We start from the raw sequence: 12286 nt of genomic DNA, 5'->3' as shown, positions 1-12286 counted from the left end.
GGTTTTCAGTCTGGATATTAAAGAAAGCTGTATCTAACTGTGTCCTCCTGATTTGTTTCCCAGCTTGTGCAGAGGAAGGAGCAAAATAAGTAAGCTCACTCATATCTTGATTTATTAAGCCAAGATTTGAACATCTAAACTTGAGGTGTGCACACAAACAAAAATCTTCAGATCCTGATTGGGTGCTTCATATAGAAGGCCTGTGGACCTTGGAGTGCTTCAGACAACACCTTTGCTCTGTAAACACTGTTACTTTGTTTCTCTCCCTTGATTATAATGTCTCTCCATTGATTATAATGGGAAAATAAATAAACCGCTGTAACGTTTTGTTTGTCAGAATTGGAATACATTTGTAGGCATAGCAGACACTTCTGAGGGGACAAAGCCTTCCAAATTCAGGTAGATTAGGCACAGACAGTTAGGTGTCTTTAAAGCTGTTTTGGGGATGAGAACAGATCTTGCTGCTTCTGCCTCTCTTCCAAAAAACTGCTGGGGGCGGGGAAGAAACTCAAGCTTTTACATGCTCTTGTTCCATCCCTGATACTTTAAATTGGAAAGTGTATGCAAATATAATGCTATGAAATGGATGCCAGAAGCAGCATAAATGGCGGGGTTTTGTGGCACTCAGGGAGAGGAATCGGAAGGCATATGTTCACTGAGGCTGGTCTGCTGCCCTGTTTGCCTCTCTAGGACAACAGCGCTGGCTGCTCCTTTGTTCGGTGGAGTAGAAGCAAAGCCTTAGCAATGTATAGCTGTCACACAGTAGTGTGCACAGAATAGCGCATTATCTCATACTTCAGGGTTGACCTTGGCCACATTTTTGTTATTAAATGTATCTCACCTTTCCATAAAATTGTGACCAAGGCACCTAACAGCATAGATATTCACATGAAGGTAATTAAAACTGCCTTCCTCCATCTGGTGCCTCCCAGATGTTTTAGACTCCATCTCCCATCATCCCTGACCATTGGCAATGCTAGCTGGGGAAGATGGGAATTGGAGTCCAAAACATATGGAGAGCAACAAGTTGGGGAAGGCTGACCTATGCTCAATAGATTAATCTGCGTTTGGGTAAATATTCTGTGTTGACATTAACTCTGAATTACCCATTTAACATTTAATCTAACAATTACTCCACATTTTAACAGCCTCCATTTGATGGTGAAGATGAAGACGAGCTCTTTCAATCAATAATGGAACATAATGTTTCGTACCCCAAAGCAATGTCCAAAGAAGCTGTGTCCATTTGCAAGGGGGTAAGAAAGTTTGCTGCAATGATCTATTTTGCTGTTCGGGTTATATACTGTATTTTACTGTTGAGATTATTGATTTTACTATTTTCTGTGCTTTATTTAAATAAACAAACAAGCTATAGTGGTTTGAGATGCACCATCAGCCACGTGTAATGGCTTTATACTTGGAGGTACTCCATGGTTCAGGTGGTTTTGCCTGTTCATACTAATGAATATATTGGAACTTCTGCCTTTCCCATAAGTTTCTGCTTTAATGTTTCCCATCTCATCGGATTCAACTGCAACCTGGTTATTCCTGGAGGTCCCTTTCATAGCCACACAGTTTCGTAGAACCTAGGAGGCACAAATTCAATTTCATAGGTATTAGAAACTGAAGAGGGAGCTCCCAGATCTTGCACTGGTTCTAAAGATAGAAGCTGGTGGTGATATAAAGTAATTTTTCTATCCTTAAGGTGCTTGAATGTAAAGGAGATGCTCAATATCTCAGGGAGGATTCTAAAATTTGATTTTGTGCTCCTTGGGTCTGCATTCTTCCTGTTCTTTGTTTAGTTTGGTTTTTGTTTCATCCCTTCAGAGTACAAATGGCTGCTATACTTTCGGGCACCCTGCCGCAACCTGGTTGCCCTCTAAATGTTCTGACCTACACATGTGGAAGTCCTTTGTGGGGCACCAGGTTTGGGAAAGTTGCTTTAGGGGGAGGGAGTTGCTTGTGGTATTTCTCTCTGTTTTCAGGATGATGATGATACCACTAATATCATTACTAAACATTTTATTAAGCTCTGTTAATAATAATTAAAAAAATCATTAGGTCCTTTGGTTGTTCACTAGACACTTCTGAACCAAAACTTCCTTGTTCTGTTAATACAGAAAGAATTTTGTGTTTGAATTGTTTACTTGCATTCCTGAGTATTCTGAAGGCTGCTTCGCTCGTAGAAGGCTGCCTTCCTCCGTAGAAGAAAATGGTCACATCTTTCTTTGTCTTTAAGTTTATCTTCTGTCCACCCTTGAAATTAATTTCCAGTTGTGCAGCCACAAAAGGTCACTGCCCTAGGACCTTATGGTAAAGGGTGCGTAAGAAATCTAACAAAGGAGCTTCATTTATTGCTCACCTGCACCGCTAGGTGGCATATGCATCGTGTCTTGCAAATTGAGCAGACACCTCCCACGGCAATATCTGCTTCAATTCATGCTTTTAGGAGGGCATACTGTCCATAAATTAAGGGGGGCAGAAACAGCTTATTTACTCCCTGATGCAAAAATCTTTTCTGAAATACAGATGGATTTTCCTTCTTCTTCCTAGCAATTCAACCTGATCCGTCAGCAGGAGAGCAGTTATGCACCTGTTCCTAACAGAGAAGTTTATTTCACCGTAGATTAGGGGGAAGACATACCGTACTTATGATAAGAAAACATTTCTGGAGCCAGCTGCTCCTCAAACAAATGCTTTAGATGTGCTCTAGTTATTTTATATCCAGAAACAAGCCTGCTATTTCTTTAGATCTCTGGTGCTCAACCCGCACAGTCCTTCTTTTCATTTTGTAATTGTGACAAAGTGATAATCTGCATTTGGCTTGTGTGCAAAGATTCAGAAACTCTGCAATTAACAGTGCAGTCCTAAGCATGCATATTAAGAAGTCCTATGTAGCTTTGGTAAGTGGGCTTAAAGGTAAAGGTACCCCTGACTGTTAGGTCCAGTTGCAAATGACTCTGGGGTTATGCCGCTCATCTCGCTTTACTGGCCAAGGGAACCAACGTTTGTCCGCAGACAGTTTTTCCGGGTCATGTGACCATCATGACTAAGCCGCTTCTGGCGAAACCAGAGCAGTGCACAGAAACGGCATTTACCTTCCCGTCGGAGTGGTAGCTATTGATCTACTTGCACTTTGACGTGCTTTCAAACTGCTAGGTTGGCAGGAGCAGGGACTGAGCAACAGGGGCTCACCCTGTCGTGGGGATTCAAACCGCCGACCTTCCGATCAGCAAGCCCTAGGCTCAGTGGTTTAGACCACAGTGCTACCCGCGTCCCAGTGGTCTTAGGATTCCCCTATAAGACACTTTAAGTGTTACAGAAAAACAGGTCTGCTTTATTGACTTTAGGGGTCTTAATAAGGAGATGCTGCAGAAGTGAATGGAGACATTAATCTACCCTGCCCTCTTCCTCTCTTAAGTACCCAGGGTGGCATACCGATAAGCAAAGAATACAAAGGAAGCATTTAAAAATCACACAAAATTAGACCTAATTCACACATTCCTATACTGTATATAAGTTGCTATCCTGTCAAAAATGGTGCATCCTTGAAAGTGACTTGTAGGGGTTTTTTGCTGTCTGTTTCAAAGTTTGAATTGTTTTGATTTCTGCTTATTCTAACTCCGCATTTATTCATGTTGAACACATAACTAGAAATGAACATTAAAGAAATCGCTGAGGTGTTGAAGCCGGTAGACAGACCACAGAATTCATTGAAACCGTACTCCCTGCAACTATCCATTTGCCCTCCTTTTTAAGAGAGCCATTCAAGTTACAAATATAAGGGCTTTCTCCTTTTCCAAGATCATGCTTCCTCCACGCAGATGGTATTGATCAGATAAGTAGTAAATATACAAACGAAAAAGAGGCATACTTGTTGCCACTGGGTTAAATCGCATAGTGGCCTGGTTTGCATGTCATGCTAAGCCAAACTCTGGCTTAATGCAAGCTTGTGGGCTCCCAGGTGAGAGATTGTGGCTGCTTTGTGTCACCCTGGTCCTTTTCCTGCCATGCCAATGGTTTGGGCTTAGCATGTTGTCAAACCATGGCTCTAACAACAAGGTATAACCAAGACTTGCTCTTGGTTTTACATCTCTTGGGTTGTCCAGGAGCTGAGGTTCAGGTGACATGCTAAGCCACGGCGTGACCTAGCTTGGTTTGGTGCAGCAGCACAGTGTCCAAGGAGGAGTAAAGAGGCCACAATCTTCTCCCAACGAGCCAGTATTTGGCTTAACATGATGCGTGAGCCAGGCCAATGGGATGGCTAGAGTGTGCCCAAAAGATAAAGGGTAAATTACATTTCTTACAGTTTCAGCATAATGGAATTTATCAAGTTTAATTGGCTTGTTTAAAAAAGACAACAAAGTAAAGGCTTTTTCCAGAGATAAAAACATAACCAGGTTTGCAACAATTAAAGGACATTTTCAAATATCCTATTCCCAGGCACAGCTCTACTTTGTTGCTCCCATTCTGGAAACCTCTTTTCATTAGTTTTGTGCTTGATTTCCAGCTAATGACTAAACATCCTGGAAAGCGTCTTGGCTGTGGGCCTGAGGGGGAGAGAGACATCCGAGAGCATGCCTTCTTCAGGAGAATTGACTGGGAGAGACTGGAAAACCGAGAGATCCAGCCTCCATTCAAACCTAAAGTGGTAAGTGACACAAACAAACACTTCCTTTCCCCAATGAACTGTTTCTGGAGTTGTTGTTTTTTAAAAAAGAAATATTTAAAACTTGTTTTGTTTTTCATAATTTAAGTACACAGACTACAAAAAAACAACCATTGAGCTTCCTGAAATGCACATTTTCAATCCAAATTATCTCAATGATCATAACAAGTTTTATATGTATGCTGAAATATGCTCAAGACTGAAGCAGCAAAGAGAACAATAGAATAACTCATGTAGCCTTTGCAGCATAAAACAGAAGCCAGAAATGGCACTACATCATTCTAAGATTAAACATCAAGCACATTAGCCCTTACACTTTTGAGCATGGAGTGAGAATATACTCACATCAGTCAATGGAGTAGGCAGGTACCCTGTAATCTGTTTTTATATCAGCCACCTGTTTTTAGCACTTAAAACTAAAGTAGCAGCTGAAGTTGATAGATACAATTGGATCCAGTCACTGTGAAGTGTGTGAAGCATGTCAGTTTCAATGGTAGCTCAGTGGAGTGACAGTCTTATACAGTCTGCATTTTTCTCATTGTTCCCTTCCCTTGCACTTATACTTTTGCCCTTCCAGCTTATCGCTTCTTCACTTCTCTGAGTGAAAATCCCAATTTGGAATACCTGTGGTTTTTTAATTCCATGTGTGCTGGAACATTGATATTAATAATCATAATAAGCAGCAGCAGCATATCACAGAGTAGGGTAGTGCTGGTTTTTCACCTCATGGGAATTCAGCAGTTTCATTACTATTTCTTGAATTTTGTATTTCATTTCCTTTTTCACAAAAAAAAACCACACCCAACCACCCAAAACTTTGGCTCTCCATGCCATGTCAGTTGAAATAACAGTAATACCTTTTAATTTGTTTGGTAATGCTTGCTATGCGTACTTAGATAATGGAAAGCTGTTTTTCAGCTTTGGTGTGGGCAGCTGAAGGCTTTGAAATGCTTCATAGTTTATGAACATTACATTTGATGGAACAATTAATTGCAGTCACATGCTGCTTAGTACAGAATAAACTGGGGACCTGGAAAGAGTATTCTCTAAAACGTCTATTTTTGGTTTGTGGGCTGGAATGCCACCAAAAGACCCACCAAGCTAAAGGCCTTTGTGATTGTCACAGCGTTGCTTGGTTTTAAAACACACACACACACACACACACACACACACACACACACACTCAGCAAAAGGGTAAGAGTGTATCATTTGAAACACTTTCCCATTTATAGCAAACCAGACATTAAGGTGGTGCATGTTGGCAGAATAGTGACAGACTAATGACAAATCCCACTGTAGGGCAATTATGAGTCATAGCCATGGCCACATAATGTTGAGATTTTAAAGAATGTAATATAGAACTTGTGCCTCTCTAATAGCAGTGTAAGCATTTGAGCTTCAGGATGCTGAAGCAAAAACCGAGGTTAAATACATGGGAGGGGGCTGAGCAGCTAGCAGGACATTATTACTCGTGCTATTCTACAGTTTAGCTGCTGCAGATGAAATGGGAGTTCCTTGACTAATTATTGCTCCCAATCCTGTTAGGCATACATCTACAGAAGCAGGCTCCTGCACACATACTACTAACTGAATTATGAGCCTTGTAGATATTATCTACGCATTTCCTCCCCAAATCTTCCCTTTCACTGGTCAGGCAGGATCACGTGAGCAAAAGGCTGGAGGAGGAGTCATCTCATGCTCTCCAGTTCAGAAGGTCAAGCAAGAAAGAGGATAGCTCAGTTGGTTAGAGCAGGGTTTTGATAAGACCAAGGTTGCAGGTTTGATCCCCATATGGGACAGCTGCATATTTCTGCATTGGACTAGATCATTCTCAGAGTCACTTCCAATTCTATGATTCTATGTATATTTCTATATATACTTCTGGTTCACAGGACTGGAGTCATATTACACCAGTCAACAGTTGGTTATGAGGTGGTGTGGGGAGATGAATTTATTCCTCCACCTGAGTCCTTGATAAATGCTATTGTCAATTATCTGACCAAGGAGTTACATGTGCACAATTCCAGACTATGTTTCTCTGGCTCAAGAGCTATGATTGTGATGAATTTTTTTAACACTTCATGACCATCAGATATCTATGTCTGTATGTGTGAGATTTTTTCTGGCCATCTGTACCATATACCTGAGGCATGTTCCTCAAGCCTTCTTAGTTATTTCATTGCATAAATGATTACCCATGATATTCTGTTGTGGGACTATTTTATATGTCGCTCAGATAATCTGAAATAAGGAAGAATCTGGGTAGCTAATATATTAGTCCTTAATTAAATTGCAGCATGTATTAAAACTTCTGCCTTTCACTCGAGAACAGTCATTTAGGAGCTCATGTGAAGTACATATATTGGACATTTGTGGTAATTGCAGTAGCATTTCATGATTTTTAAGAGGAAAAATCCAAATCAAATGTTGAGTTTGCCCACACAGTTCTCTTCTAATGTTGTGGACTACAGCTCCGATCATTCTTGACAAGTGGCCATGCTAGCTGGGGCTGATAGGAGTTGTAGTCCAAAACATCTTAGGAGCACCTTGTTGGCTACTCCTGATCCAGTAACTCTTTTTTTTTTAGTGCAACTGTTGGAAGCGTTTTCCTATGGCTGTTGTCTGATGGAATATGCCAGCGACAAAATTGCCTGCCACGTCCCTTTCAAAAGCTGCTTGTGGCATTTGGACACACCCCCACACCCCATTTCCCTTGGTTTTTCATCTTTATTTTACAGCTGTCTAGAGTCTGAGTACATACATCCTTCAAGAAAGAAAGAAAAGAATACTTAACATTAAAACTCGTGCAGCTCTTCTTTTCAGTTATAGCAACAATAGACTGGGTTGTAAACTAGCTTGCAGGGGGGAATCAGTACAAAAACTAAAAATTCATAGGCTGCCCTGACCACTCCTAGATTCTCATGAACAAATGCTCATGTAAGATCTGAATTATTACAGATTATTTAACTGTAATGAGCACTAAAGTGCTGATGATGCAAAGTGCCACCACAACAACTGGAATCCTTGCTTTGTTTCATTTCATGTATTATATTTCTAGGCTACTTTTCGCTCACACGAATCACGATGCACTATGGCACTCATAACCCACAAGGCAGTATTAACGACATTAACAAACTAACAGTCAAAAACAAACTAAGCACCACTGAATTAATACTGTTGAATAGCTTTATTATTACTTACTTCACTTGAATGCATGCCCTAAGATAGTTGGAACTGTTTGTATGGAACAAAACAATATGCAGACTTCTCTTCATTCATCACTTCTGTCGAAAAGAAATGGTACAAATTTGCGAGGTCCAGTGCAATTAGCACACTTTCAGAACACTGTAGTCCTGTGTGGGGAACCTTTGGCCCTTCAGATGTTGCTGAACTTCAACTCTCATCAGCCCCAGCCAGTGTGGCCCTAGGCATGGCGGGACTTGGAGTCTAGCAACATCTGGAGGGCCACAGCTTCTCCATACCTGGTGCAATGTTTTAAATTACTTCAGAACTTACAGCAAGATTCTTTTTCTGATTGATTTTTCTTCTTCTTCCCACTTTACAGTGCGGCAAGGGTGCTGAAAATTTCGACAAGTTCTTTACCAGAGGACAGCCAGTGTTAACACCGCCTGATCAGCTGGTCATTTCTAACATAGACCAAGCAGATTTCGAAGGGTTCTCCTATGTCAACCCACAGTTTGTACATCCCCTGTTGCAGAGCTCAGTATGAAAACGATAGACGCGAAGAAGCCACACAGTGGAAAATTGTCCTTAGCCCTGGAGTTTTTAGACCTTTGCCTTGTTGATTCCATTTGGGTCTGAAAATTGTAGGGGTAAGAAGCGGGGGAAGATGCCAAGGTTTACAGCAAAGATCGTGTGGTCTCAGGAGATCACCACGTACTACCCATTGTATTCATCTAGGAATCACTGCTGCTTTTAGGTTACTCTTACGAAGCTAGCCTTTGTCATTATTATTTTTTTATAACTTCTGTTGTTTCCCATTGTACCCTGCACCTCTGGGATTCTTTCCTTTCAGGGGGTTAATTAAGAGTATCATGTAGACTGGGGGGCGGGGAATAATCATAATAAGCAAATCTGAATTATTGCATGTAGAACCCTGTGGGACCAGGTCTTTCTTTGGTCTGCTTGGTGTCACATGACAGGATGAATGGCTGGGTAATAGGCCCGGAAATGTAAAATAATTGAAACAGAGAGAAAACAAGAGCAGAGAGTGGGGGGAAATGCTTCAATGTTAAAAATTGAGCATGTATACCTATTACAGCAAACAAATGAACAAATCAGATCCATGAGATCTTTGTAAAATCAGTTGATCAAAGTAGCGGCAAACGTATGAAAATATGAAATGGAAAAGATAAGATACGTAAGATTACTATTAACTGAACCTATGATGAACTATCTCAAAGGTAAAACTGCATCATGCTGATAATGTGTATTAACTTTAATCTCCATGAGATTACACTGTGATCCAGGGTGCCATTTGTACTGCTTAATTTTCGCCACTACTCAACGTTTATCATTAAGCCAAGTTCTAATACTGTGTTCTAAAAATTGTCTCTTAGCTTGGCTCTGAGACAAACCTGCAAAGCCCCAAGTCCCCAGTTTATACTTATTTATTTAGCAAAGTGCATGATAGGAAGGTGTTTGTACAGCGAATAATAGAAATGTAGAATTCAGAGTCAGTCCCTGCTTTTCCCAATAAAAGTAAGGTTTTTAAAAATTAAAAGCTTAGGGTGGAATTCAACATTGTGTTAGGATTAAAGTTCCGTCCGTAAAAGCATTTCAGCTTGCCAGACAGAACGATCACCCTCTCTTCTCCCCACGGGCTGTTCTGGGGGGATCTCTAGGCACAAGGAGAAGTCCTTGCACAGGACTTCTGTGGATGGGGCTCATTAGATGAATCCCTTCCCTCAGTATTTTACATGGTTTAAGAGCCCTGGAGCCACAGAAAAACAAAACGAGAATTGAAAAGCAGCTGAAGATGTTGTCTTTGGCTGCAGTTGTCCTGGCTAAAGACGTTGAATACATTTTTGCATATGCATCATGCAATGAATTTTGCATGTTTAATAATAAGCATTAAGTGAATCTATATTACGGATGATTGTTATCAAGTATGAAGAAGATATATACATTTTTTATAAGACACAGCTGTGCTATCTTTGTGAAGGTTATTGTTCCGGATGACTCTTTATTTAGATTTAGCTTAATGTTTTATTATTACTAGTTTTGGAGGTGTGTTTTGTTTTTTTTAAGTTCTGCATAACGTGGATAGTTTAGGGAAATCTATGCCTTGTTCTTACGTAGGCCTAATGCTAAATTATAACAGCCACCTGCAGCTTTTCTGCAAGGCTCTGACCGCCATCAAAAAAACTTTTAACCACTGCCCTCTGAGCCCCCAGGCTGCTGAAGAAAAATTCTGTTGGTGCATGTAGATAATTTCTCTACCCACCTCACCCAAGGTTTCCCTTTGCACCAAATCCCTAAAAGACATTTTGATCGCTGGCAGTTTTAAGAGCAGCTTTCATGTGTATGGGAAAAGAGGACTGGAACAGAAAAAAATTGAAAAGAAGTGACTGCATGCTCAGAACATGTTCATATCCTCTTTGAGACATGGTTGAAGTTGAGTGGCTATTACACATCAATTAGTTTTTCTAAACAGGAAAATAATAATAGGCCATTGCTATAGTTGATAGATGCTTCCTCTAGAGTTCCAGCCCCCATGTTTTAAATTGCTTAAGCTCTCCCCCACCTTATTTTATTATTATTATTAGAATATGTTGATTTTAAAAATCAGTTTGTATTTGATTTGCACTTTCGGCATGCGGTATGGTACACTCCTCTCCATTTGTTAACATTCCCCCTTTTAATATTTGCAAACCTAGATGCTGAATATGCGCTCCAGTGCCAGAATCTTGTCATGTCTTTTCCTGCACGGAGGGCAATGCGCCTGCTGTTTTGGCCGCACGAATGTGGTTCCTAGAAATGGGATGAGTTCCACAAGATTACCATGAAGGAAAGAGAGGTCTCCACTTTTATGAAACTGTTACATAGTACACTATAGCTCCGAACAGTGCCAAAATATTTCATCTCTCCTCTTCTTGAAAGCACTTGCTGAACGGCCCCACTATTCTCTGAAGGTACCTTAACACAGAGTGTTTTACCTTCATGTGTGCTCACTGGTGTAGAGGCCCCTATGCCAACTCACGAAGCACACTAGTGTCCCCAGGGTCGCATGTGTGCATGTGGAACATCACATAAGCATGCCACTTGAAATCTGCAGCAAATAACCGATACTGTGAATAAGAGGCATATGAACTTTATACTATAAAAATAGTATAACAATGAAAAATGTGGTCAGTGTGGGTGGACTATCTTTACGCATAAAAGTATCAAAGCTATCAGACATTGGTAACTTTACTTTACAATAAAGGTGTTCTGAGCTGAATTCTGGCACCATATCTCCTTCACATTTGCCTCTTTTTCTAAACAGTTGTCACAGTTTGAGAGAAAATTAAGCATATTTTATCATAATTGGGCAGATAATTTTTAATTTCCAGGCTTAACGCTTAGTGGTTTATCTATAATTGGCACAGCCTAGCTAGCAAAATTAAACTTTCATTTGATAAAGAAACAAACGCTAGCGTTCCACTTACTTGATATGTTTTTGCCACTGGGGCGAGGGAACACAATATATTTGGTGATGACACTTTTGGGACTATATTGAGGCTCAAAATCCGCCCATCAGCATGCTGAGAGGGGAACGTTATTTTAGGACATGTTCTTTCCCCATGAAATCCCCACTTTCTGCAGCCATGGACACAGACAGGGGATTGCAATATATACGTTGAGTGTGCATGGATTGCAATAACGTGGAGGTGGTGGTGCAATTTATAGAGCAACAAACAAGAAGACTTGTATCTGCCCTGAGGAGCTTACAGTCTAAAAAGCAAGATGCAAGAGTGCTTTGCCTTCATTGGGAAAGGAGGGAGGGGTGTTGTGAAAGGCCTCTTCCTGCCCTTAGACTACGAAGAACTGCTGCTATTCATAGTTGATAGCACTGGAGTAAATAGACCAATAGTCTAACCAGGTATATGACGCTACCCTATGTTCCTTTGGCTTTGAGTGCTAGATAATGTGGAGATTGTTGAACTGAGCAAAGGACTGCTTCTAAAATTATCACCCAACAAAGGCTAGTGAAATAATGGCAAATAGATGGTAATGACAGGAACTTGTATTTTTAGCACATATATGGGAAAGTGTGATACTGAGCAGTAACCGGCCCTGACTAGGTTTTGTTTCAGGGCCCTGTGTCTCAGCTGTTCAGTTTGCATACAGCTGCTTAAAACGCAGGTGGAGCATTGCACTACAAAATACAATAATTTGCTTTCCCTTCCTTTTCCAGCAGACAAACATACCGGCACTTTCATAAGCTGTTTCAATTGCTCTGGAATTTGCCTGTTCAATAGCAGACAGTAGTCTCTGTTCTTGCTCTTTTGAAATCCCAGCATTGGTCTAATGCGGTATATGCTCAATGCTTTTAAGCCATTAGTTACCTTTTAACATAACTGGGAAAATCACCAGTTACAGAAACACAGAGAC

At 40.7% G+C, this 12286-nt stretch overlaps 1 protein-coding gene across 3 annotated transcripts in view; it reads left to right on the top strand.

The window, feature by feature from the left end:
• The window catches only part of PRKCA (protein kinase C alpha), a 193245-nt gene extending 182897 nt beyond the window's left edge, over nucleotides 1–10348 (top strand). For 2 of the 3 annotated variants that reach the window (XM_082212493.1, XM_082212492.1), the window contains 3 exons: nucleotides 1149–1256; nucleotides 4511–4651; nucleotides 8235–10348. In XM_082212493.1, coding sequence (XP_082068619.1) covers nucleotides 1149–1256; nucleotides 4511–4651; nucleotides 8235–8399 — 414 coding nt within the window. In that variant the 3' untranslated portion in view covers nucleotides 8400–10348. The other variant, XM_082212494.1, reaches the window with a different exon arrangement.
• The last annotated feature ends 1938 nt before the right edge of the window (nucleotides 10349–12286 follow it).

The sequence above is a fragment of the Podarcis vaucheri genome (genome assembly GCF_965113315.1).
Source record: "Podarcis vaucheri genome assembly, chromosome: 2".
NCBI classification, from domain to species: Eukaryota; Metazoa; Chordata; class Lepidosauria; order Squamata; family Lacertidae; genus Podarcis; species Podarcis vaucheri.
The sequence above is the reverse complement of the archived record's forward strand: the minus strand, read 5'-3'. Positions and strand labels throughout refer to the sequence as shown.